Source organism: Amblyomma americanum, chromosome 3, assembly GCF_052857255.1.
Source record: "Amblyomma americanum isolate KBUSLIRL-KWMA chromosome 3, ASM5285725v1, whole genome shotgun sequence".
In the NCBI taxonomy this organism is placed as follows: domain Eukaryota; kingdom Metazoa; phylum Arthropoda; class Arachnida; order Ixodida; family Ixodidae; genus Amblyomma; species Amblyomma americanum.
Window position 1 is genome coordinate 206,757,068 of NC_135499.1, and position 27,898 is coordinate 206,784,965.

A 27,898-nucleotide genomic window follows, 5' to 3' on the forward strand; every position below is an offset into this window, starting at 1 on the left:
TCCAAGATCTGAACTTTTACCTTTAAGAAAAAAAGGAGAATTTCCAGATACTATAGTATCTTTAAGTTTGACAGATTGGTTAGAGAAAAAAAGATTGGTTTGGTTTATGGGGGTTTAACGTCCCAAAGAGACTTGGGTTAAGAGGGATGCTGTAGTGAAGGGTTCCGGAAATTTCGACCACTTGGGGTTCTTTAATGTGCAATGACATCGCACAGTACACGGGCCTCTAGAATTTCACCTCCATCGAAATTCGACCGCCGCGGCCGGGATCGAACCCACGTCTTTCGGGACAGCAGCCGAGCGCCATAACTACTCAGCCGCCAAGGCAGCTAGAGAAACAAAGAAAAAAAAAACGCCATGCTTGGTGGCAGCTGCCCACGCCCAGCTTCAAATGGGATGCTCCTAACATCTATCCACGCAGATGTGTTGTGCTGTGCTGTGTTTAATGGCATATATGCAGCTAAGGCCATCATGTGCCAAGCACAAGGTATAGAAGGGATGCTCGTAACATCTATGCAGATGCGATAAGCACTTCATGAGAAGTCTACATTGTACAGCTATCGCTGTAGAAGCTCATGCACAGTTCAAGCCGCACTTGTTAAGAAGGCATACACAAACGCAACAGCAAAAAAATAGACCAATATGCGAGACTACAGCATTTAATCAGTACACCGCACACTGCGGAATGTGCAGGATTATTTACATTCACATACTGGCACCGGCACATTGTAAGAAGTGGTTTTATACACTGCAGCCTTTTGTAGGAAATGTACTGTCAACTCCACATCCACCTGAGAGGTGTAGAATGCACAGGGCGTTTTACAAAATCATCGTGAAAAACCGAGGACTGAGTGAATGCGTTGAGCTGCCGTAGTAAAGCTGAAGAGAAGATAAAAAATCAGAATGAGAGAAAAATGACTTATTTTTAAAAATGAAATGAAACAAACATTAGGCGAGGAAAATAAAAAGCTGCCAATTATTGCAAAACAAATCAAACTAGAAAGAACAACAACAACAACAAAGTGATATGGCCAATTCACCGCAGTTTGTACAGAAAACATGCCTTGCACAAAGAAAAGTGAGGAGAAAAACTTGCACGGCCACCTCAGGTATGTCGGAAAAGCTGACTCTGACATGCTTAAAAAGCAAGCACGCTGCTCCTCCACTGCGACCTGGTAGAAAATGAATGAACAAAACTATCACAAATGAAGGATTGTGGAATGCTGCAATGCATGATTAAAAGTACTACATGCAATACAAAAAGTGCAAAAATCATAATACAGGAGAGTAGGAAAGTGCAGCTCACCTGCACATCAGAAATACTGTGCATTTTTGATGGGGAGATTCAGGACGGCGTTCTGTACACAACGTGCTACATAAAGAGTGTGAACGCCTCCTAGCAGGGAGAAGACGAAAGTAACAACCAAGAAGGTATGTTGACGCAAGGGCACACACTTTGCAGCTGCAAAAAGTATGCCTGCGATCTCTGGAATGCTTATCGTATGTCCACAGCAACACTGCTATGGCACACATAAACACACACACTAACCCTGACTAGCTGTGTGCTCAGTAATCAATGCATAAACAAAAAATCTGTCAGTGATCCTTTAGCACATAATCACCTGAACCCTCTGTTAGTTCCCAGGCAATTATTCTTTGTATACATACAAGGTATATTTATATATAATATATATATAGATCTATGTATAAATTTCTTTACAACCTAAATACATACAAAAATACTATAAAGACCTTCCTGAGGTAAATAGGCACACTAGACACACACCAGCACATGTCAAACGGAAGTTGAGAGCAACTACTAAAAGCTGCACAAAGCTGCGAAGTGTCGCATTAGCCACGAAAGCTAAAAGAGCTAAGTGATTAGCAGGTTAATGTCAACAGTGTATGCACCTACAGTAGCCCTTTACCAGTGAGTAAAGGGTTAGCATAAATAAAACGCCAGACCCCTATTCATGTCCTCTTGTATCGTAGCCAACAAAATGTAGTAAGAGTGCACTATTAGCAGATTGACAGCCTTGCTCTTTTGGCACTTGGAGGAAGAAGAAATTAGCATCATAAAGATTCATCCACTCAATTTCCTCTATTAATTATTAATAATTAATATTAATAATTAATAATTAAAAGAAGGAAGTCTTAACAGCCAAAACTGCCACATATTACTTTTCTCTAAAAAAAATAAAATCTGATAATTTTCTTGCAGTCTCACGTTCCCCCACAGAGCAGTACAACATGAGTAACTAAAACCTGTTTCTGCAATTTGTCTACTCTCTAGATCTTATCCTATCCAACATTCAAGACAGCACCACATGTTAACATAGGGCAATCCCCTAACATGACATACAATCTGGCAACAAATACAATATAGTTATGTAGACTCTGATGTGCAACTGGCATCAGACTATGTGTTCATTTCTGTTACCTAGCAATCCATTATTTCATGCTGCTCCAAATGCTACATATACTACAGGTGCAAAAAAGACTTCATGCCAAGCAAGTATAGCTATGACTAAAACACAGTGATACTATCCTAGTCGAACATACAAGTAGACTAATTTCAAAACAGAGAACAGTCAGGCGATTCACACCTAACAAGACCTCATCAGCTGACTGGCAGAACGAAAGAAATTGTGCAAAGCTGTGGCCTCAGTTGTTCCATAAATGTGCCACATTAGTGAGAAGCAAGAGTTGAAAATCACAAACAAGCAATTGTACAACAACTTTCGTGCAGGACGCATATGTGAAAGCAACCATATGGTCGGCTGTGAAAGGTTATAGAATGTAAGAGCCACTAATGTCAATAATATGTTCTAGTTTCCTTCTACTGCTTAAATTTTGAGCACACCACCCAGCTATCCCAGATCAAAGTTCTTCTCCCAGATAACAGCATAATGGCTTATATCTACACTTCAATTCTTGCCTAGTAGACAAGAGAATTCAGTTTATTCAGAGCTCCTGTAATCCAAAAACTCTCACAGCCAAGATATGTACACAGACAACAATGTGAAACAAAAGAAGCAAGCATCTTACGACATTTGCTGTAAATTGGCATTGAAATGTCCTGTAGTGGCACCTCAACACAAAAGTGAGTTTACGAGCAATAAGTGACCATAAAATTCCTCCAAAAATAAGGCGCCCTATGCCCACATAAGGCTGCATGTTAGCCCATCGCTACTCTTAAACACAGTTCAACCGAAAAGATATCCCCTTTAATGTGAACACTATTTAGAAACACTGCCAACCATCCTTGAACATGGTACACAACCAACAGAAAATATGCGTATCATGGCTTGGTGACATGTGATGCAGTTTGTTCCAAATGTTTTGTGGCACAAGGGTGCAATGCATATCTGCAAAATGCAGTTGAACAAGGTCCTAAACTATTATCATTGCTTCAGAATGCAAATAAACTAAGGCACAGTCTTGCTCCGAGTGGACTACAGGTAACCAATGACAACTTTACACAAAGACATGTTCTCAATGAATGCAGCTGCAAACAAATGCACACACAAAGAAAACAAAAAGTAACAGTCTTTTCTTAACTGAAATGGCGACTGTGTGATTGTGCTGAATGTGAAACATTTCTGCAACTAAGCAATACTCATCCCAAGGACTGATGAACACTGTGCTACGGTGATAAGAAAGAATGAGAACTTCTAAATAAAATCGAGTGCTTCCTTATAAAAAAAAAAAATACAAGCTCAACTTTATAGTTGACCTTGGAACACAAGAAAAATACTGAAGACAGCAGGAAAACAAAAATAAACGAGCTGTTAAACTGATGTGTTGGGAATGCATGTTGGCAGCCTGGTGCACAATAATCAAGTGGAAAGATGGCAAGGCAAGGCACAGTGACAGGTCATTACTGCTGACCCTAAGACTTTGCAGTGCTGTTGGGATGTCCCTCGTGGAGTGGGGGGAACTCCTCGGTGACTGAACTGTCCGAAAGCAGTCCCTGCTCCACCCTACGGTCCCAGTACGAGCTGCGCTGAAGAATCCCACGGGAGGCCGCAACTCGAGGTCGACGCTTTCCACCCGACGACTGCCGCTGGGCACCGCCACCCCCACCCAGAGATGAGCTGGTGGAGCTCTCGTCGGATGCATAGCCAGGAGTCACATCCCCTCCTCCCGCTGTTTCCGGGGCCGAAGAAAAGGTCACATCAGAAACCATGTCAGCAAGGCACAGTGAGATAATGACAGACATGCAACACGAGCAGCACAAGCACTAGTCTAGACAGCATATGTAAGCATAGCGCAGGAATGTGTGTGCAATGCTGTATGTCTACTCCTGTTATGCAGTTTCTACTCCCAACTCAATTCTCACTCCTGCTGAAATAAGGCAGCCAGGCCACCCATGGCAAATCATACAACAGTAGCAGTTCATCGCATCACACTCCAACTGATGACCCTCTCTTGCTTCTGTAAACCTAAACTGACTGAGCAACCATGACTTCAATCTGTACAGCTCACTGTTTCACTAGGTTTTAAGATTGTCATGTAAGCATTCGTTACATTTTTGTTTTCCCTTCCTTTTCCTTGCTTAAATGGACCATGGAGCTGTCTTGCCGAAGCACGGTGCATCTTTGCACAAAGTATTCAATTAACATTTTGGCTTTGGGGCGTAAAAAACCTCATCGAGCTGGCCCTTACTACAGTGCACGCCCTAATGCCATGGGAATGCACGTTCTGTATACTGTCCCTGTATAAAAGCATGGGTGCATCACTCTGCAAATCTGCCCTTGAACATCAAGCAAGCAGCAACCATGCACAGCAGGAAAGCAGGCAGATAAGGCCAAGGAGGTAGCGGATGTCCTTGTACACACTTGATCATTGTAATCCTCTTCAACTGTACTGTACACGTTTCTATTAATAAGCAACTTAAGAGGAGACATGAGTATTGAAATGAACAGTCTTATTATTAAAGATATCATAATGAAATCAGGTGTGTGTATGTGTGTTTCTTCTTCCTGTTTTCAAAAATATAATTACTTTCAGTATATCGCAATTAGTTTCCATATTATAAGAAAATAACTGAAGCCTAATTAGTCAAATTCGTATGGTTCGTTCAGACACTTTCTATGTAAATTTGTTGGTTTCGATTAAAATGGGGCTGATGCCAAAGACCTGCCATCTGGAGCTATGCTAATTATATTGTTGTTGAAGTAAATTTATATAAATGTTAAATTTTGTCCAAGCACCATAATTATGAAGTACTGTTAGATGACAAAATTTGAAATGTTTGACTCAGCCAAACAAAAACAGCACAGCTCCACAGTTTGTTTTTTTTTCTGAATTCAGCAATATAAGATTGATTGAAATTGCACCATAAAAGCACAATAAAAACTTTCGTAAGGCTAGCCGTGTTGGCAAAAAACATGAACCTGAGAAAACCGCATTTGAAGTGCGCGCGCCAGCAAGTCGGAGGTCATTGTATAAGCCTCAAGAAATAGCGCAATAAGGACGTCCCAAATGTGTCTCACAGTACCGAGTAATACCATGTAATGGGGAAGGGGCCCAGCTTACAAACGAAACCAAGACGGCTGCCAGTAGGGAAGCGGTCGTGGGATGTGACAGGACGAAAAGCCCCGCCGCATCTCGTTCCGAAATCGCCATTTCCGGGATTCTTAGGCGCGAAATATATAGATATATTTTTGTAGCTGGAGGTCGAATTTAGAGCTTGAAACTTTTTAGGCAGCAACTTTACAGTGTATTGATACTGAATATTCCATTTTTACAAAATAAATTTTCGCATTTTTTTATGATTTCAAAACCTGTGTCTCCCCTTAAATAAATTAATGTCTTAGTTCGAAGTGGCCTAATCAAAAATCTTGATCAGCAAAGCAAAGAGGCAGGACCTACCTACAAGAAGAAATGACCACATTCACTTCTAAAAATATACATTATAAAAGTTTAACACTGTCAATAACAGGTGGTAGTAGTGTTACTTAGTTTAAGACGCTGCAGAATGTTCCACAACAGTGCTGCCATTTGCACAACTGAAGTGCCTATAGTACTTGTATCATAATAAGTTGCAATTCTATTTTGTGTGTACTCCTGTTTTGTGCAGTAACTGTGATTGCTATCAAAATGGTGTAAGTGTACACTTGTTTTCTGAAAGCTTGCAAACAACAACTTTTGAAAATAAAAGTGCCAAAAGCCCCTCAAAGGCAAATTGTGCAAAATAAAAGCCAAGAAAGACCAAAATTTAAGGCTGAATATAGGTGCCAATGAGTGCTCACCAAATTTCGCCAAATTTAAGCACAAGAAGTCAAATTAATAATTGAAAGATATTTTTATTGATGGGTATTACACTCTAGAGCCAAATCGAAGACCTACACATCTTCCCCAACTATGCACATTTTCCTGATCAAATAAATGCAGAGAAATTTATGTACACTATAAAAGCCATTCTGCAAAGTTATGCTGACCTTGGACATTACAGAAATGACAAGCATAATTGCAATCAAAAGTTTTCCTTAAAAGGGCTGCTTAACAAGTGCTGCAATTGATGGGGATAACTTACGAGGACAATTTAGTAGCTGGACAGATTACTGACAACAACATTATTAAACCGCCACTGAGTACAGCTTCATCCAAATTTTCTTACAAAAACTGGTATTATTAAACAGCCACTAAGTACAAGTTCATTCAAATTTTCTTCCAAGAAAAAAAGTTAAAAAACTGATTCATTGTATCTTTTCGGGTGGGGGGGGTGAGCCCGAGGAAATTGCATTTAAACATTTCCTCGCCACTCGATTTGAACTTGTGACGTCTACACTGAAAAATACTGTGTTGATGCAAGCAGTTTACTTACAAAATCAGCTGGTGATGAAGGCACCTGTATCTCTTTTTTTTTTCCTTGTTTATAAATGCTCAGTTCTTGATGCGAGGGAGCTATTTGTGATTAAAATGCGGTAATCTACTGATGTAGGCCCGCTTTAATTTTTCTGTCTCCTTTTACGGAGTTCATAGACGTTGTCTGCTAATGCAGGTCATTAGAAGGCATTCCTTATGAGAGTCAACGTCACCTCGCAGGATCGTGAAAAAGCCTGTGCTGAATTAGACGCCATGAAGATCCATTAAAGATGAGAGTGCAGAGCATCTTAGTGACCGGAAAATGCTTCTTGCTGTGCACAAATTTCATTTTTACACAAGCAAAAAAAAAAAAATTGTATTTTCCTACTTTCAATCTTTACATAGTTTTTATTTTGTATTTCTCACAATTCTTCTCTTAACACAGAATGTTTTGCTGTATAAATATAGGTGTTTGCAATTGACTGTGCAAAGACAGACAAATTGCATGGTTATAAGCAGGTGCCATCAAGAGGACAAGGGAAATAAAAAAAATCAATGCCGAACCTGCAACGTTACTGTTGTTGCCATTGTTGGGTGGTGGCGTTTGCAATGACTGCGACTGGAAAGCTTGGTCACAGACGGTTGTCAATGCTGGTGGGGACGCTGGTGACTTAACAACGGTGCGGTTCATCTGGCGTGGAACTAGATTTCGTTGAGCGTGCTCCCTAAACTCCCGAGGCAAGCTGCGTGCAGTCAGGCTGTGCACCTGAACAAAAGAGAATGAGCAAATCTAGAATGACACAACTAAGACAGCAAGCATTCAGGTGGCAGTGGGTCAAAAACAATTCAGGCACACAGTTTCCAAATGAACTTCAGACACTTTGAAATGTGCCATGCCATAATGTTGGGACAACGGTAGGAACAGCCAGTTTGGAACCACTAGGCAAACAGAAAAACAGACTTCAAACATTCATGCTCTTGAGACTAGTGTGTCGAACACCACAGGACAGAATTAAAATGCAAAACGCACAAAGATTAACAAACATGATACGGAGCATTTAAAGCGTGGAACATGCATAGCTGCAATTATTTGAGTTGCATGTGCATGAAGCAGGGGCACAAGAGCATAGCAGCAACAAGGAGTACCTCCATGCAGTGTATAACCCAGCGAGAAATTAAACGTGATGGCAGGAACCTCTTAAACCTTACATGTGCTAATATTTAACTTGTACACAGGTGTAAAAACGTTGGAAATAATTTAAAGCTGCAAAGAGGATGCCTTTACATACATTACATAGTGTTAAGACACTTAGAAGGATAACATGGCCCAAGTTCCTCTGCTATAACATCTACCTTAAGCCATCAGTAAAGTTCCATGTAAAGAAAGAAATAACAGTAAAACTATACAGGTGCGCAAGCACACTAAACGGCAACAAGAAGCCAAAGCAAACAAAACAAAACTGAACAATGGTAAGCATATGTGCTCATGCACATAAGACCGTGCATGTGACAAGGTGGCCTTCGCAAGAAAGCAGCACATTGACAAACAGTGGCACAGGGACTTCAACAAGTGTCGGGAGGCAGGCATGCGGCTAACGCAAAACACACACACATTTAATAAGGCATTGCTACGAACCAGGCTTTTTCTTGGAAGAGGCTGTAAAAGGCAATGTGTTCAGGTTAAAAAGCTGCAGAGGTGCCTTTAGCATTAGCAAAGCTTGCAAATGTGCATATATATGTCAAGGGCGCACTGCGACTGACCTGGGGTCTTACTGAAGGTTCATCGGAATCCTGCAAGTCATGAACCACATATGGGAACCTGTTAGCAGCAAGGCTTCACAGGGTGCAAGACACAGATTGTTGATGTAATAAGAGCACTCAGAATAAAATTAGCCGACCTCACTATCCTGCGCTCTGACATAACCCAACAACTGCGCCCGCCCTGAGGCAACAATAAAAGTGAAATCACTGTTGTGACTTCATGCAAGCAATAGAACATTTAAAATCATGGCTGAAAATGTCTTGGGTCACTTCACTACATACCAAGTATTCTTTTTTACATCGCCACAAGTTCGCCTTTTTCTTTTTTGCATGCGATATAGCTGCAAGTGATACTGCGAATAGCAATTAAATAAAAATATCTTCCAAATACTGACAAGTGTTACTGCTCTCAAAGAACCTGCCATACTTTGTGCTCAGCATTTATGTGCAGGCCTTCACTGGCTGGGTTTAAATCTCAGCCAAGGGGGCTCACTTGCCCAGCCTCTCAGAACCGCCAAGACCTGTAACTAAACTACCTGCAAATACAGTAGCCTGCTACCAACACATACTACTATGGAAAACTGTTCAAATAGGCATCACCTTCTTAATTGACCAGGCATCTTGATTCTTGGCTGAAGCGTGGCGTTCTTTTTGAGCCGAGCCTCCCTGGCCATTCAGTGCCTTCTCCTCAAGAATCACCTTCTTGTCAGGAAAAATGCTCTGTGAGGCAATTAAAATATGCGCAAGCATAATGTCTAAACAAAATTTTTTCCATAAAACAGAAATGCAAAGGAAAGCAGCTAGGCTTCTAAACAGAAATAACAAAAGAAAATAGAGCCACTCCCACATCAGGAGATGCCCAGCAGAACACAAGGTATAGTTGCCACCAAAAGTTTATGGGGTTCACTTGCTTGGCAACAAATTTACTGTAGTACGGCCTTGTGACCAAGCAACCTGGTAATGATACCTACCAGCAGGTGGACCATACGTGTCCTCCCCTCATACATGCAGACATTCCAGGTAACTGGCCTGCACGACTGTGCCAAAATAATATTTCTTCCACACACCCTCATCCCGTAAAATTTTGCTGCCGACTGGAAATAGTCAAACGAAGACGTGCACCAAAATGTAATTTCCTTAATTCGAACTCACATAATTCCAAATTCCAGTTGATTCGAACTGACACTTGGGTCCCACTAAAATCAGGCATATCATGCTAGCTCCCCTTCACCTGAACTCTACAAAACTCAAAGAAATTTTTTGGACCTCCTTAGAGTTCCAATTACTGAGAGTGCAGCACCCTGCAATAACAGCTTGACATGTACACAGCATTTATTTAAAATATGTTTATAACAGCTATAACAAGACAAACAGCACTACTGAATGAACATCACCACCATCCCTAACATTAAAACATGTACAGAAAAACACCAGCATCATGACGCAGGGCCCTGGAAGAGAGTGATGAGATGGCGACGATTAGATACAGCATGACAAAGCATATGCAAGGCGCACAAGCCAGTTAAATGAAAAGCCAGTTAAGAATTACCCGCCACCAGAAAAAAAGAAAAAAGTTGCACCAGTGAACCACCACAGCATATGACATTGTATGAGCCCAGCATAACTAAGCCAGGGACTTTCGGATGTGAAAGCAAAAACGGGAAAACACCACAAAGGCAGAATGAAAAAGAGCCAAGTTCTGCCTAGGCAAATGCCCACTACAAGCAAAGCCAAGCATGGGTGCCCATGGGATTTTTGTCAGAGGCAAGGGATTGCAAGCAAGGAGTACCGTCAAAACACCCAAACCATGACACAATAAACTTTGTAAAGCTATGGAGAAAAATGTTTTGTCAGTGTGCCGTGAAGGTACTGTCATCACATAAGCCTGCAGATGAAGACACCATAAGATTTTTCATCTGTATGAGAAAAGAGCTGTAAAGCTTTCAAATTTCTAGACAGCTGCAAGAAACCTTTATTAGGTAGCTATCACTTGAAATTTGACACTAGGCTCGCACAGATCACAAGCGGGAAAGAATCCCAGAAAGCGGAATGTGCAGCAGCAATATAGGAGCGGAAAACTGGCAGAGGAAGGCATGCTCACACCAGCAGCTAAGCAAAAGATGCATATGCTGGCAATGACAGTGAACAAAAGTTGTCATTAAAGATGGCAGATGACTGAAAGCTTGCTCACAGCTCAGTCAGCTTCAAATGTCGATTGTGTTAACATAGCCTATTCATATTTTCTAGCTTCTAAAGACCAAAAAGCCTAACATACTGACAACCAAGCAAGTTAACTATGACCTTTACAAAACTAAGCAGTCCTGCATCCACAATTCTGGAAAGCCACCTTCACCTGCTTTTTCAATCATCCACAATTATAGACATAAATAAGCTAACAATGCATGCTCAACAAGACCTCCCAAGACCAACACTGAAACTGCCAAAGCCAACACGTTTGAAGGCACACCTGAAACTCTTGGCCAGGACTGGGCAGACTCTCTGGGTTGGAGCCATCGACCGCCGACTGAGCCGACTGGCTGGCAAACTTGAGTACCAGTTCCCTCACCGAGGGCAGAGAAGGGTTGCTCAACTCCGCTCCTATCTCTTCTTCGCCTTCCGACCTCCGACGATGACGCCCCGTCCCATTGACAGTATCAAAGGCACCCATGCTGGAACCCTGGTCGCAAGGAGCCATCAGAAATGTCGCATCCCTCCCACTCAACTCAAGAAGTGACTGCTAGAGCCCGCACATCATTAGTGCAAAAAAAAAGGGCACCCCACTCGCATTGCTACAAAACAAATGAAGCACATTCAACTAGCACCATTTATCATTTTGACTCGAAACAGATATTTCTTGGCCTAAACAGCACATCTGGGCCTCAATAAAGCCAATTCATTGGTTTTTGCATCGAAAAACACCAATGGTTAATTTTTTCCACACAGAAACAAATTTTTTTACAAACCCACAAAACAGTTGGAAACCGTAGCATTCAGACACCAGGATTTATGAAATCAACACCCTGACGATCGTGGAATCATTTTGAGTTTCAAAGCAGCACATGATGCAAGAAATCCAGAAAAAAAAATACATTAATACTGGCGGCAAAATCAGACCGCTTGAGAATGACGATTGGTGTGCTACCAAGCTCACTGTTTCGCGAAATATTCTTTGCTATATTTGCTAGTTACCATAAGAAATCCCCCTATTTGAAAGGTAAAGGATGATAAATTAACTTGAAACAAAGAAATTTGTGATAGCTAGAGCACACTTTGAGAAAAAGCTGTGAGTCCGTAATGTACACAGCTGTGTATGAAGTGCCTTAAAGGATTAACATATTGTTGCAACTTGCCCTTCACATATTAATGACCAAGTGCAGCAGAAAGCATTCTTCACTGCTTTCCACATAACCCATATACGAAAGCATGTTCTTGTTACCCACCAACAAGATAACTCTTTCCCCACCACGTCAATTGACCATCGTTACCTCAACAATGACTGCAAACTCCAATTCCAAAAGCTTCTGCACCATTCTTAGATATGCTGCACCATCTGGCTTGAAGCTAGAAAATTATAGTTTAGCTCCCCGTCTGTTTCTTTTTTTCTTGTGTGGTGGCTATATTTTTAACTTCCCACAACACCAGTGGAGTGTTGAAGTTGATGGCAAGAATGACTGCCTTCACAAGCGTGGCACTTGCTCTGAAATGAAGCAAACTTCGTGATTTAGCTTGTTTTTTTTTTTCTCAGAAGAACTTTCTATTAGATAGGCAGACATTTGAACATCCAGAGTGTCCTTAAAATTTTTTCTCTTTGGATATGAGCATATCTTCTAAGTTTTGTTCAAATTTCATCTAAAAACCTTGATTTTTCAAACAATATTTTGCTGCAAAACATGAAACGCTTTAACGAAACTTATATTACTGAAAAGTGCATTTAATTAGCTTCTTTTGATGTATTGCAATATATGTTAGTTTGGTTTGATTTATGGGGTTCAATGTTCCAAAGTGACTCAGACTACGACGTATTGGAAAGTTCCGGAAACTTGGACCATCTGGGGGTCTTTAATGTGCACTAACATCGCAAAGTACACGGGCCTCTGGCTGTTTGCCTCCATCAAAATGCGACCGCCGCAGCTGGGATTGAGCCCGCATCTTACAGGTTAGCAGTTGAGCATCGTAACTACTGAGTCACCGTGGCAGCTCGCATTATATTTTAAACCTGACAGTTCTTGGACCTGATAATTCAATGATAACTAACAAAAAAATTTCCGTTTTGCCACAGTTAGGGAAAGAGTTAACCACGACTGCTCTGGTGAGCTTTCTACCTTCCCTTTCTTTCACTCACTTTTTAATTTTTCACGCTTTTTGACATACCTATAACAATGGCACGTAGAGGGGCAATACCCGAGCTACCAGGAAAACGGATATTAAACTGAGAAAGTATATCCTGCACGCACTTCATTATCTCCAACAGTGGACAAGCATCACTCCCACTCCTGCAGCATGTGCAACAACGTGAAACACTGCGCACGCCAGTGTACAATCAGAGTCAATAGAAACCTTGAATACGCTTGGCAAAACCAGACTATAGACAGAAACTCACAGATGCGTCGTCGATATTGAGATGAGGAGTACTGACAGCAGCTGTGAGTGTCCGCACTTGTGCTGTTGGACGAAACGCCTTCCTGGGGCTGGAGTAGACCTGGAAAAGTGGCCAAGTGATAAAGGTTAAAATGAAGGTTTAGGCCAGACTAGTTTTCCCATTCACTGTGCGGGATAAAATGTTCTAACTAGGTAAATGTTGTACCAATATGAGTGAAGGTCAAAGTGTTCAAAAGACTAAAGTTCAGATCTAGTGATGCACAAGAGCCAAATTTCAATCTTTGCCTTCAATTATCTCAAGAATACTGGTGACAATTTTGGTATACATATTTGTACAACTTGTGAGAAAACTAGTACCAAATTCTGTAAATTAAATCTCTTAACACACTCTGAAGCTATAGAATTGACTTCTTCAACTGCACAACATGTGAAAGTGTTGTACCAATTAGTACAAAATTAGGGTGGGCGAGTAAAAGGGAATTAAGAATAATAGTGCCAAGCCCGTGCCCACCAATTAGTGCAAGGGTATATATAAAAAAAAGCACAATATTGAGTCAATACAAAAAATAAGTGTGAAGTGAACTCCTGGCTAATTGCCTCCCCATAGTTCAAATAAGTTTTTAGTCAGAGTTTAAAACGTTAAGGGCCAACTGTACTACTCAACATTAAGAAACACTGTTGCAGAAAGTATTTCAGTAACGATTTCACTAATGTCAAACACATAGAATGCTTTAGTGGTATGTTGCTGGTTAAACACAGTACAGCAAGGAACAAAAATTTCAAGCCAATTTCAATACTGCAGGAGTCCCTTCACTGCACTGATACCAACCTGTTCCTCAAATGAATGCAGGGTTTCCTCGGTATCCCCAACAGATGTCAATGATTTTGCGCTTTGCAATGATGATCTGCGAGCTGATGAAGCTTCCACTTGTGCCACAAGCTTTGGATTGTTGATGTAATAATCACGCAAATAGGACGACGGCAGCACTGGGGAGCAGAAGCCATCTTCATCGGCATCATCTTCATGTGGTGTGTCGAAAGAAGACCCTGTCATAGCAGTGGCTAGAGAATCTCGGCGACTCTCAGCACGCCTTGACAAGTTTTCCACGCTGTACGGGTTGTTCGGCAAAGGTACGGCATTTTGCCATTTTGCATGCTCGCGCTCTGCAATCGTGCCTGTTGTAGAAGGACAGCACAAAAAATAAATTCCTATTACTACACATTGTACGAAATACACGAGAATCGTGCTACTCGTCATGAGTCTTCAAGAAAATATAGTGCACAGGGTGGAAACAAAAATTTCAAAGGAACCAACCAGGCTTCGGAGGTGCATTCAGCACTTCAACTGATGGAACGAGCTCGGTCTGCTCGTCAACGTTCTTGAATGTTGATGTGTCATCGTATATGAGAGAGTTTTCCTCACTTGGAACCTGAAACGAGCCATGTGCCTGAGAAGAATGCAAAACTAGACAGCCCAAGCACATATTCCAGCAAGGCACTTTCTTTGCTTGTTCTTTTTCCCCTTCTCTCAGCTATGCCTTGCTTTGCTTAGTTCACAAACCAATGCAAGAACATGGAGAGTTAGGGTTAATGCAAGTACAGATTTCTGCAACAGTACTTCTGAAATTTAAAAGTCAAAAGGCCAAGCTTTTAAATGACGAGTGCACTGGCAAGTAATTGGGAGTTGCTATTATCATCAACAGAGGTGATGCCATGCAGAGCACTCAGACTTATGGAACGAAATGTTGAGAGTTCATGCATGATTCTCCTTCTAACATTCCCCATTTCACAAATAAAAATTAAAGAAAACTTGACACACATTTGGCCAAGTCTAAGACAGGCATTACAATAAACTTTTAATTCATTGACTGCTGCATTTAATCACTGGCTCCTAAGCATGCAAAAACTATATTCCAACATCTTCCATGTTTCTTTCAATTACAGTAAACCCTCTTTAAATCGAAATCACAAGAACTGCGGAAAATTTTGAGATAAGCAGAGGAGTGAAATTTTCGCAGTACCAATCGTGCAGTGTACAAATTCAAGCTTTTACCAAGTTTTACATGCTGCTATCAAAAGGCACCTTCGATCAGCTCGGAGAAGATCAGGAATGAATGCAACGTAGATCTAGCGCTGCTACAAGGCCAATTCAATGCCGATTATGAACCTAATTCGACTCGGCTCCAAGCCAGTTCTTGAAGCATGATTGAGGGCTGCTACCATCATGCTCGGGAAAACAAATGCAAAATGAAAATGAAATGTGCAGAAAGGTAGCCACTAAAGAGAATACAATCTTAATTTTTTTATTTTTTCCAGTGCAGCTTGATTTTCAACATTGTTTCCCAGGCAAGCGTTGAGAATGTGAACACAAACATAGCAGCCACATGCACGAGCCAGTGGCATAGTGTTTGGCATGTGTCTGATCACAAGTGTTTTGTTTACTTTTCCTTCATCACGAAAATTTGTTTGCAGCATTTATGCAACCATATGGGCATATAGTGCCCCCTGTCATTTAACAGGCCAACTCGGCGATCAGGATCGAGTGAGAACGTGCAGCAGTATTGCATGTGGAGCACACTCGGAACATCAATCGTCATCATCATCATCATCATCAGCCCTACTACACCCACTGCAGGGCAAAGGCCTCTCCCATGTCTCTCCAATTAACCCTATCCTTTGCCAGCTGCATCCACCCTTTGCCTGCAAACTTCTTAATCTCATCCGCCCATCTAACCTTCTGCCGCCCCCTGCTACGCTTACTTTCTCTTGGAACCCACTCCGTTACCCTTAAAGACCAGCGGTTATCTTGCCTTCGCATTACATGCCCTGCCCAAGCCCATTTCTTTCTCTTGATTTCTACTAGGATGTCATTAACCCGTGTTTGTTCCCTCACCCACTCTGCCCGCTTCCGATCTCTTAACGTTACACCTATCATTTTTCTTTCCATGGCTCGCTGCGTTGTCCTTAACTTAAGCTGAACTCTTTTCGTTAGCCTCCACGTTTCTGCCCCGTAGGTGAGTACCGGTAAGATTATGCTGTTGTACACTTTCCTCTTGTGGGAAATTGGTAAACTGCCACTCATGATCTGCGAGAATTTGCCATATGCGCTCCACCCCATTCTTATCCTTCTAGTTATCTCCCTCTCATAATCCGGATCAGCTGTCACTACCTGCCCTAAGTAGACGTATTCCGTCACTATTTCTAGGCTCTCGCTGCCAATTGTAAACTGTTGTTCCCTTGCTAGGCTGTTGAACATTACCTTGGTTTTCTGCATGTTAATTTTTAGACCCATCAATCTGCTCTGCCTGTCTAACTCGTTGATCATGATTTGCAGTTCACCTCCTGAGTGACTCAGCAAGGCAATGTCATCAGCAAATCTCAGATTATTTAGGTATTCTCCATTTATTCTTATTCCCAACTCTTCCCAACTCAGGCCTCGAAATACCTCCTGCAAACATGCGGTGAACAGCATTGGCGAGATCGTGTCTCCTTGCCTGACGCCCTTCCTTATTGGAATTTTATTGCTGACTTTATGGAGGACTATAGTAGCTGTGCAGTTGCTATATATATCTTCCAGTATTTTGACATAAGGCTCTTCCACCCCCTGATTACGCAATGCCTGTATGACTGCTGAGGTTTCCACTGAGTCGAATGCTTTCTCGTAATCAATGAAAGCTATATATAGAGGTTGGTTATATTCTGCGCATTTCTCTATCACCTGATTGATAGTGTGAATATGATCTATTGTAGAATATCCTTTACGAAAGCCTGCCTGATCATTTGGTTGATTAAAGTCTAACGTTGCCCTGACTCTATTAGCGATTACCTTAGTAAATACTTTGTAGGCAACGGATAGCAAGCTGATCGGCCTGTAATTTTTCAAGTCCTTGGCGTCTCCCTTCTTATGAATTAAGATAATGTTTGCATTCTTCCAAGCTTCTGGTACAGTCGAGGTCATAAGGCATTGCGTATACAGGGTGGCTAGTTTTTCTAGCACGATGTCCCCTCCATCCTTCAACAGATCTGCTGTTACCTGATCCTCCCCAGATGCTTTTCCCCTTTTCATTGCTTCTAAGGCTTTCTTTACTTCATCTTTCGTTACTGGCGGGATGACGCATTGCTGTGCACTGCTGTCTTTCTCATTAGCGCTCTGATTACATTGGCTACTGTACAGGTCTGTGTAGAACTCTTCGGCTACGTTAACTATCTTATCCATATTGCTAATGACATTGCCCTGCTTGTCTCTTAATGCATACATCTGGTTTTTACCTATGCCTAGTTTCCTCTTCACTGTTTTTAGGCTACCTCCGTTCTTTATAGCATGCTCGATTCTCTCCATATTAAACTTCCTTATGTCGGCTACCTTGCGCTTATTTATTAACTTTGATAGCTCCGTTAGTTCTATTCTATCGGTAGTGTTAGATGCCTTCATGTTTTGGCGCTTCTTAATCAGATCTTTCGTCACGTGAGATAGCTTCCCGGTATCTTTTCGAACTGTCCTACCGCCTACTTCTACTGCGCACTCCGTAATTATTGATGTCAGGTTATCGTGCATTGAATGAACATCAAGATCATCTTCCTCAGTTAAAGCCGAGTATCTGTTCTGCAGTGCTATCCTAAACTCCTGTGCGTTCCCTCTTACGGCTAACTCGTTAATGGTCTTCTTCTTCGCTAGCTTCTTCCGTTCCCTCTTCAAGTCTAAGCTAATTCTAGACCTTACCATTCTATGGTCGCTGCAACGCACCCTTCCGAGGACGGCCACATCCTTAATGATGCCAGGTTTAGCGCATAGTATGAAGTCGATTTCATTTTTAATCTCACCATTGGGGCTCTTCCAGGTCCACTTCCTGTTTTCTCGTTTGCGGAAGAAGGTATTCATGATCCGTAAATTATTTCTATCCGCGAATTCGACTAATAACTCTCCCCTGCTATTTCTAGAGCCTATCCCATAGTCACCTACCGCGTGGTCGTCAGCCTGCTTCTTGCCCACCTTCGCATTGAAGTCGCCCATCAGTACAGTGTACTGCGATTTTACTCTATTCATTGCTGATTCTACGTCCTCATAGAAGCTTTCAACGGTCTGGTCATCATGGCTGGATGTGGGTGCGTAGGCCTGCACCACTTTCAGTTTGTACCTCCTATTCAGCCTAATTACTATAGCTGCTACCCTCTCGTTAATACTGTAGAAGTCCTCTACGTTGCCAGCTATATCCTTATTAATGAGGAAACCCACACCTAGTTCTCGTCTATCCTCTAACCCGCGATAGCACAGTATGTGTCCGTCCTTTAGTACTGTATACGCCTCACCTGTCCTCCTAACTTCGCTAAGCCCTATCACATCCCATTTAATTCCCGCTAGTTCCTCGAACAGCACTGCTAGGCTAGCCTCACTAGCTAAAGTTCTAGCGTTAAACGTTGCCAGGTTCAGATTCCAATGGCGGCCTGTCCGGAGCCAGAGATTCTTAGCACCCTCCGCTGCGTCACAGGTCTGACCGCCGCCGTGGTCAGTTGCTCTGCAGCCGCTGGGGACTGAGGGCCGAGGGTTAATTGGTTTGATCATCAATCGTGATTGGACTCAATTTGGATCGGAGATTGGACTCAATTGGGATTACTTGTGCGAGAGCAGGATTATTTTACAGTGGAAACCCCACGATAAAAAAAAAACACTTCTATGTAGCGACGCGCCTAGTCAAAACACTAGGCTGACGAGGACGAGCGCACAATCGCGCCGATATCGTGACAGATGGCAGCAGCATCCGCCAACATCTCCACAGCCACTCAGACGATGCTGCTACTCATACAGTAAAAGATAGAATGTGGGGACGTGCCCGGACCACACACCCTCTCTCACGGCCTGGCCAGTCAACATTGCCCTTAATGTGCACCACCTAAGCCTGTGACAAAGGCACCCGCCATCAGCACCAACCGTGTGAAGTACAACGCGGTACAAAATGTATGTCAGCAAGGGGTGCGTGTTGCAGTGCACCCAACTTTGGGGTGTAACTTGCAGGCCATGCAGGACGCATGCTGATGGCAGTTTTTTCGAAGTTTCGCTAGCCAGATCTCGAGACAGCCGCACTTCGTCACAAAGGCATTTTGAGAAAAGCAGTGACAAACATCCGACGCCTATTGTGCTACATGAAAAATTTTCAATGACCAATATTTCCAGATATGCAAGTTCGAGTTAACGAGGGTTTACTCACCATCTCTTCAGAAGCAAATAAACCTGTACCCTAGTGGCCATGCTATATTTTCACATAGGAGAAATGAAACCAGTGCCGACGACTTCTCCACACACACACAGCTCGTTACGTCCACGTTAAGTGCCACGCTCTACCGACCACCGCAAGCACCCAGACCAAAAGCCATTGTCACACAGCCTCAAGGCTCAAGGCAAAAGGAAACGAAAACAAATGTGTTAATAGCACTGAGTCAGCTTTACCTTCGCAGGCTGCATCGCTGCTTGGCGCTCAGCCCATGTGCGCTGAATGACCAGAGGTGGGTACCGCCCAATTGGTGGCTGCTGCCACACGGGATTTCAAAATCGTGCAAGGTTAGTGCATAAACCAGCGAGCCCAGGCAAAACCTACACCACCCAAGACACAAAACAGCGACCAAAGTGCGGAAAAGGCAAAGCAAGCATGCAACAGCTCAGCAAGATGCCCCAACGCAGTGTAAGGCACCAGAAGCATAAGCCAATATTCCTTATGAAACTCGAAGCAAAACTGGCTCTCAGAAACACGCAACGTAAACTTGGTGAAGAGCTAACCCGCATTTTTACATTTTTCGTTCAGCTGCAGCAGTAGGCAGCTCATACTCATGGCTACAGCTTATCTGGACTAGGCATAAATGTGGCCAAATCAGCTCAGTGAAACAGAAGGCAACTTGGAAGACCTCGCTGCCCATATAACAATTCCAGCTACCTCAAAGGTATGAGGTATGGATGCCATAGTAAGCTTATATCATGAGTTTCGGCCTCCGGTAACTCCACGTACAAACATTAAAACACAGTGGGACACCTAAATTCGGCAGGCACATATAGGTATATGCTAACAGGATAGGAGGGACTTCTCTGCTTATGAATCACCATCCAGACCCAATAGTCTGACCTGGTCATCATCTTCAAAAGTTCATCATCGGCCCTTGCGCTGGCAACAAGTTAACATGTGACAATCCCAATACGTGGGATGAACATAGGACACTGAAATCATCACTACTACACTGCCACAGCTTTAAAAGATCTATCAAGCAGCCTGGCATCTAAAATGCAGATTGCATAAGCATGACAGCATGTACATGTAAGACATGAAAAATTTACAGAAATAAATTTTAGTTTAATTCCACTGCATCTTCCTGCTTTTAAAGTGAACTTTAAAAGTTCTAAAATCTGATATGTGAGAGAGTTCCCTCTGCTCGGCACTTAATAAAACAAATCCATTCAAAAGAGGAAAAAAAAAACTGAACCCAAGCAGCTTAGCAAGGAAATGTTTGCCACCAACGAACACAGCATTAACCAGAACCCTTAATGAAGCTTGTTACAAGCAAAAGTTGCTATACAGCATGCATGTAAGAAACAAATATCAGCACGCACAATCACATACTGAGCAGGAAGACCCCAGCTATGCATTCGAGTACACTACAGAGAAATCTTATTCACATACACCAGCTGAATCAACACAACAGCACATTCACACCAAATGGAAGTAGACATAGTAACTATTATGAAAAATGATGCCCACAATTGCCTTGCTGCTTTCAGTCCATTTCACGAATAATGCAGTGTGATGGTTTGAGCTTTAAACGCAGCATTTACATTGTAGTAACGAGAAACACACAGAAGCTAAACAAACGCTGCTGGTTTAGTTATCGCAACTAATGGTAACACTTAGAACAAAACACTAACCACAGCCAACTTTTCAGGATCTCATGGTTTAAATTTTAACTTCATGCTCTGAAATCTCGATCAATATTCATTTCACACACAGTAGAGCACTCAAATCTTTTTCAGCACAGTATCTTATACCAAAATTTATAACAAAATCTTTCCGTATTATCTTCGAACTGCTTTCTACACCCCACCTCCAATTCCAAGGCCTTGTCATTAGCCCTTTACTGTCTAAAAGTCTAGTACATCTTATTATTTGTATTAAGTGCATGTCTATTAAGATTGTCTAAGCTAGATGCTATTAATTTCTCAAAGATAGATAATGTTTAATAAGCTTGGTCTAAGTGGCCTGGTACAGTAATTCCACGTTAAAATTATATTTAAATACACATGTTTCAGCAAAATGCAAGGCTTTCTTTCATACATGTAGAGTTTTGAAAAAGCAATACACATGCACCTTCAACGGCAGCACATTGCTCCATGTAATTTCCATATACTCCATGTAGTTCATATAACTGTCAAACAAGCCAACAAAAAAACAAGCACTGCAATTCTATCTCTTTTAGCCAGGCTTCAGAATCATGCAAGCACTGTAAACATGTGCAAAGCTAGAGCACATTTTTAAGTCTGAGAAAAGAAACATAAGAGCAAAAAAAGCTTACATTTTCGACTTCCACTTTTTCTGCTGTTTTCTTCAAAACATGAGAGAACTGATGATTTGTGCAGGGGTCAGCTTCTTTAGCTGGCCGCTTGGAGGTTTGCTTCACCTTCAAGTCAGCTAGTGTGAGAAGAAAACAAAAGAAAAATAGGCATGCAGTTCAATTTCTAAACATGGGATCCCCCACCCACCAAAAAGCTTGTGAAGATGATGTTTAAAGCAATAAGAACATGCGCTTACATATGCGGAAGGTGATAGAGCTTCGAGCCTTGCCTACACTGTTTTCAGCCACGGCGATGTACTCTGCTTCATCTTCGGACGTTGGGCTTTGCACCCTCAGACACCATTCGCCATAGCCCTTGTTCTCTGCCACACAAGAAAGAGCACGCAGCAACAACAGATTCATTTGCCAGTGACCTAGGCTCCAGTATTGTCAAGAACAAATTCACTGTGTTGACGACATATGCACAATGCAGACACCTGCATGCCTAACCATGAGTTGAGTCTATCAACTCTAGATCGGGGTGCGCATACGCATGCACCCAACCTTCCGAGGTTGCTCGGCACAGCTTGGTTAAAATTAGCCTGCTACATACATTCTAAAAACTACTGCAGCAAACAATACCCAGGTTAAATAGACTGAACAAACAAATAGAATAATGCTTGATTCACCGCACACACACCTGACTCACCATTGATTCACCATCAAAACACCAAAAAAATTTTGAACAAGCAAAAATTGGTTCAAGCCTGCACTTTTCAATGTGAAACTAAAGAAAGTAAATTCGCAATAAATCATATGCGATCAGAACTTATGTTGCAGAATGGCCCTAAACAAAACATCTTCAAAAACTAGTCATTGAATATAGTCAGCTCAGCTTTGATTTTATGTGGTTGTGGTCGATAGTATTACCAATCAACTTGTAATTCGGCTGGTTGCAAAAAAATTGTCTTTTTGATTCCAGACCATCCATCCGACTGATACGGCAGAGTGTGAGTTAGCATTAGTGTTTACCCCAGATGGAGGAGCCACTGCTCCAGATGGGTTCAGACAGTGCGAGCGGGTGGCATGACCCAGTTGATCATCACCATGCCACACCACAAGACACCGAGTACCCACTCTCTAGTCTCCCCTGCTCATCACCCGTCGCCTCCCATCCTCTCTTCCTCTTCCCTCTCCTACTTTCCCTTAAAACTGGAGAGGGGTGTCCCCTCTTTGCCACCTGCCAACCGAAGCTTCACATGGTTGGACAGATCTAAGGAGGAATTTTTCCGACATTGAGGTTCTAATGCTGATGCACTGAAACTGCAAGTGGTGGTCGAAATTATTCCGGAGCCCTCCACTACGGCACCTATCTCTTCCTTTCTTCTTTCACTCCCTCCTTTATCCCTTCCCTTAAGGCATATATGAGACAGATACTGCGCCATTTCCTTTCCCCCAAAAAACCAATTATTATTATTATTATTATTTTATTGCCTTATTTTTCCAAGCATTAATAAATGTTCTCAATCGTATGATCATACACGAGCCACAGATGAGAGAAATGATTTCCGGTGACCCAATAAAGCTTATAAATGTCCCATCAGTGTCAACCCAAAATGGCAACAGGAAAACACTACCATCAAAACAAGAACACAAAAGTATTAGCTGCTGCACAAAACATACACGCAGCACCTATTTACACTTCCACACAGCAGTCTGTGCACCATCAAAGTGATAACTGATCAGTGCACTAATAGTCTGCCTCAATTAAAAACTTCTTGTTCTACAGCTCCCATTTCAACTGTCTTCACGTTTCTTGCAGCACATAGAAACACATCAGCCTTCCAACATACAGCAAATGCATTGTGACCCCCAAACATTTTGTATATAGAAACACATTAGCCTCCCAGTATGCAGCAAACACCTTGAGCCACGCAACAGAGAACTGCAGATGAAATGCAGACCAAAAGTAGTCCGAAAGATTGAGAAGGAGTAATAGGAAAGACTGCAGACATACACTCAGCCCATGACGAGAAAAGCTAGTCAGCAGTCAGCAGCAGCCAGGAAGGAAGGAAAGAGGAAAGACATATGAAAGGACACGTCTGCATCCATAAAACAGACATCTGAAAAACAGCTTCCCTAGCTGCAGGAGCCAGAACAAACAAGTTAGAACAGCACTTCATATCGTAAAACATTAAGACATGCAGGTTAAGAAAACAGCCCAACTAAACTGAAGAATTCAAAGTTATAATTTTACCACATTATCAAATCGCACATTCATTATATTCCAAAACTGAATGTTCTGCACTGTCTACACCTGCTGTTTTATCAGCCAGTAAGCTACTAGCATTAATTAGCCTCGACTTTTGCTACTGACATCTATTAATGGGAGATACGTGTCTCAAAATAAAAATTTCTATTACTAGAGATATTGTAATGAAATTATGTGTACACATCTATTTATTTCTCCTGTTTTCCAAATATATAATTAGTTTCAGTATATCTCGTTACTTCCTATAATATGGGAAACTAACTGAGGACTAATTCAGTAACTTCTCACAGGTTGCTAAAACACTTTTTTTATTTCCAATTGAAGTGGAGTTGTAGCCAAAGACCTGCCATACAGAGCCGTGCTATGTATAATGTTCTTGAGGTACATCATCATGTAAAAATGTTCTATCATGTCGAGGCATCATAATTATGACATAATTAGGTGACATTATAGTTCACAGAATTTGATATGTTCGACTCTGCCATAAAAAACATAGCACAGCTCCATAGTTTGTTTTTTCTGAATTCAACGGTACAAGCTTAATTGAAATTAAACCATAAAAACATGACGAAAACTTCTGTAAGGCTAGCCATGGTGGCAAAAAAAACTAAGGCAAAACGCACGAATGGTGAGGCTCAACTCTATATAGTATGGCTGACAACAAAACTTTGCGGGATGCAGATATGAGGAACAAAATGTATTTTAGCACAATTATGTAAGCCAGTTGCCTGAAATTCCTGCAAGTATGAGAGGACATACATGCTCCATCTAGTGGTAGACGACTGCACCACCAGGCAGTGCCACAGTGATCAAATGGAAACCAAAGGCATTCTGGAAGTGTGCCATACAAGTCCCTGCACCCTGATCTCTGCGCCCTGCTCATAAGTTGAAATACTAATGAAAGAGCTGGAAGTCAACAGAAGCTTTCCCATCAAAAATCAAATCAACAACGCTATGATAATAATAACAATCCAGGACAAAATGCACTCTTTTAATTAAATGCAGAAGGCAGAACAGGTGCCAAGTCCACACACTCACCTACACAGAACCTGTCCTCTTCGCTGTCAGGAAGGGGCAGGTCATCACGCAAGAACCAAACTCGTGGCTCGGGGTAGCCGCTTACAGTGCAAGAAATCTGCACCCAGGGATCTCCGGTCAGCTCCACTACGTGCGGAGCTACCGTGAAGTCGGGTGCATTTGTGGCACGGCTCGTGGCTACAGCAAAAGACGACGACATACTTTGTGAAGGGCAAATAACACATCATATTAAAGAAAACAGCACTCCTTTACGATACTAGATGCTAGCCATAAATTGAATTCAATTTTAGTGTTACCAAGTTAGTGCAGTGGTTATTGCCTGGCTGTTTCCCTCATCAAGCAAAATTAACCATTAACGAGAACACAGTAGTTGATGTCCCAACAGTAGCTCGCTTTAGCGAACAAGAATGTGAGCCATTTTGGAACTAAGCCACATGTCATAATAAAGACACCCACCTCTAACTGCCAGGGTAAAATCACACCAGACCTCGTCCTTGTCGGTGTAGGCAACAGCAGAGTAGCTGCCTTCGTCACTCTTGCTCGCATCGTAAAGCTCGAGTATGTACTCCTTCCCACGAATTTTCGTAATACGGCAGTGGTCATTTGGCACCAGTTGCTCTCTGCCACGAAACCAGGCCACACCTGCAGAAAGCATTTAGCAGCAGTTTGAAACATTGCACTGTGCCACCAATGACAATGAATTCTGCACTAAATTTTAAAGAAGAAAGGCAGAAGCCATGCACTTGCCTAGCAGCTTGGGTGTTGACACTTCACAAACAAACTTGGCAATCTTCCCTGAGTGCAAACTTGTCTTGGCTTCTGGCTGCAGACTGAAGCGCAGAGAGGGATCCTTGCACTGCTTTCTTGCACCAGGTTCAGCATAGGCAGGGACTCGCAACTGCTTCAAAATTATCTTGGCAGCAGAAATGTGGTCTTTTTTGTCTTTCTTGGGAGTTGATGTTAATGGCCTGGCAGAAATCTTGGGGCTCTGTGTCTGCAGCGAAGCTCTGAGCTGTGGCTTTGGCTTTGGCAAACTCCTGTCATCCGACTGATCCTCAGCCAAGGACCTGTACTTCCAGTTGGTCTAAATTGGAAATAGGAATGCAGAAGACATCAAGTGCAGAAGAATCAGTGAATTCCTCAGCAGACATAAAAGAGGAGACTAAAAATGTAATTATAAAAATGAACTGTCCCTTTGATATGAAAGCTGTTACGAAAGAAATAATTTATTCTAGCTATTACCGGAAAATCTGCAGATTTTGTTGGAGCAGCCCGAGGTTTGGCATTGCTAGTCAAAGCAGCTGTTTTGGCAGGTTCCTTTTCAAAGACGTCAGATGCAGCTGTTGCGGTCGAGTCCTCTTCAGAGTCTGATGCACTGGACAACTCCAGAGAACCAACAGAGAGTTTTTCCGACATTTCAGATAGCTCATCAAGGTCCCTGAAAAAAAAAAAAAAAGAATGGTATCCTTTTTAAAGCCAAATTATGGACAATCTAAAAACCCATGCATTACCCTAAGAAAGCGCCATCAGTGAAGAAAAAGGAAAGCACAAGCAAGGACGAAGGCATAGTAGCTGGACTACACCCACAAGTACACAGTATGTACTGTCCATGCACACTGTTTACTCAACTTGCCATGAAAAATCATGCGAGCTATATATCCCAGTGCTCAAGCACACAAGGTGGAAGCACTAGCACATTTTTATATAGAACCTTTGTCAGTTGTGTGCATCGGGTTATGAGCAATGGCAGAACTCCTCCTGGACCTCTTTCGATTCAAATCTTTCGATTCGATTCTTTCGATGTCGATTGAAGTGAGCACCATGTTTGGAAGCCTGAAGTAAAGTGATGCTGCGCAACTTGTGTGCCTTCCTCTACGTTTTCCCGATCTTGAAACCCTGGGCTCCACCGCCAAACTGACTCTAAGAGTAGTGGCTTCTGGGACAAGTAATGGACGACATGAAAGGTAAATGCACCACCCAACACTCTTTGCATACTTGGCTGCACAAGGAGGCCAGCCACCTCACAGACTCAGGCGCGAGCACCCCCACCAAACTGAAAGTCCTCCATGATTGACTCAAGAATTGCAAAAACAGCTTGCACTTGCTTAATCAAGAACTTCAGATTTCTTTCCAAACAAGGATGCTGCTAAAGACTGTTTCAGAGGTAGCTTTCAAGGACAGTACCAAATAAGTGACCTTGGTGCTGCGGCCCCACCACATTGAATCACTTTAGGCGCCCACTTCTACCGCCTGAGTGTGAAACGTTTCTACCGTGCAGCTTCCTCCAGCAGCTAGGCCCAACAAGCTTAAGATCACTGGACATTACGGATGTCATGGACACGCTGGTTTCCAGTTGCTGAAGTTAGACCTTGTGCGCATTAAGAATGCGTCCCACTGGCAAACCTTTTGGAACATGTACCGCACACCAACCACAATGACAGCAAGCTGAGCAACATCGGCCATTTCATAATTTTAAGACTGCTCAGTGAACAGGTGACAAAGGTGATCACAAGGACGCCATCGATATTTTGAAGACCTGTTTCAGCACCGAGGAGTGCATCAATAAGCGCTACCTGGCCAGCCTTCTGACAGTGACATCGGTCAGGCCGCCTGGTGGCGCAGCTGCTTTATGAAGTCTACACGATTATGGCCATGCCAACATCACAGGACTAAGAGCTCGGGTTCCACAACTTTTGTATGCCGTCATGTATGGCACGATTCTCACTAAGGTAATACCGAGTGATATTATCGTCGAATATAAAAGAGACAGAGCTTCCAGCCAAATGCCGTCAAACACCAAGCGACAAAAGCAGAGCTCAAAAGGCTGTTGGGAAGTGGAAGCATGTAAGGAAAGCGGGCTCTTTGCTGGCAATGGATAGAGCGGTCAAC

The 27,898-nt window shown here is 42.4% G+C and overlaps 1 protein-coding gene across 11 annotated transcripts in view; it reads right to left on the minus strand.

Moving 5' to 3' along the window:
- Positions 1–643: 643 nt before the first annotated feature.
- Positions 644–27,898, minus strand: part of LOC144125925 (uncharacterized) — a 104,520-nt gene continuing 77,265 nt past the window's right edge. For 2 of the 11 annotated variants that reach the window (XM_077659747.1, XM_077659741.1), the window contains 16 exons: positions 26,252–26,447; positions 25,757–26,093; positions 25,466–25,651; positions 25,010–25,186; positions 21,957–22,082; positions 21,721–21,836; positions 19,616–19,696; positions 14,489–14,603; positions 14,003–14,349; positions 13,175–13,273; positions 11,042–11,251; positions 9,175–9,294; positions 8,575–8,604; positions 8,450–8,470; positions 7,378–7,579; positions 644–4,149 (listed from right to left, as the gene is read on the minus strand). In XM_077659747.1, coding sequence (XP_077515873.1) covers positions 3,893–4,149; positions 7,378–7,579; positions 8,450–8,470; positions 8,575–8,604; positions 9,175–9,294; positions 11,042–11,251; positions 13,175–13,273; positions 14,003–14,349; positions 14,489–14,603; positions 19,616–19,696; positions 21,721–21,836; positions 21,957–22,082; positions 25,010–25,186; positions 25,466–25,651; positions 25,757–26,093; positions 26,252–26,447 — 2,620 coding nt within the window. In that variant the 3' untranslated portion in view covers positions 644–3,892. The remainder of the gene's footprint in view (positions 4,150–7,377; positions 7,580–8,449; positions 8,471–8,574; positions 8,605–9,174; positions 9,295–11,041; positions 11,252–13,174; positions 13,274–14,002; positions 14,350–14,488; positions 14,604–19,615; positions 19,697–21,720; positions 21,837–21,956; positions 22,083–25,009; positions 25,187–25,465; positions 25,652–25,756; positions 26,094–26,251; positions 26,448–27,898) is intronic. The other 9 variants (XM_077659750.1, XM_077659745.1, XM_077659748.1 and 6 more) reach the window with 6 other exon arrangements.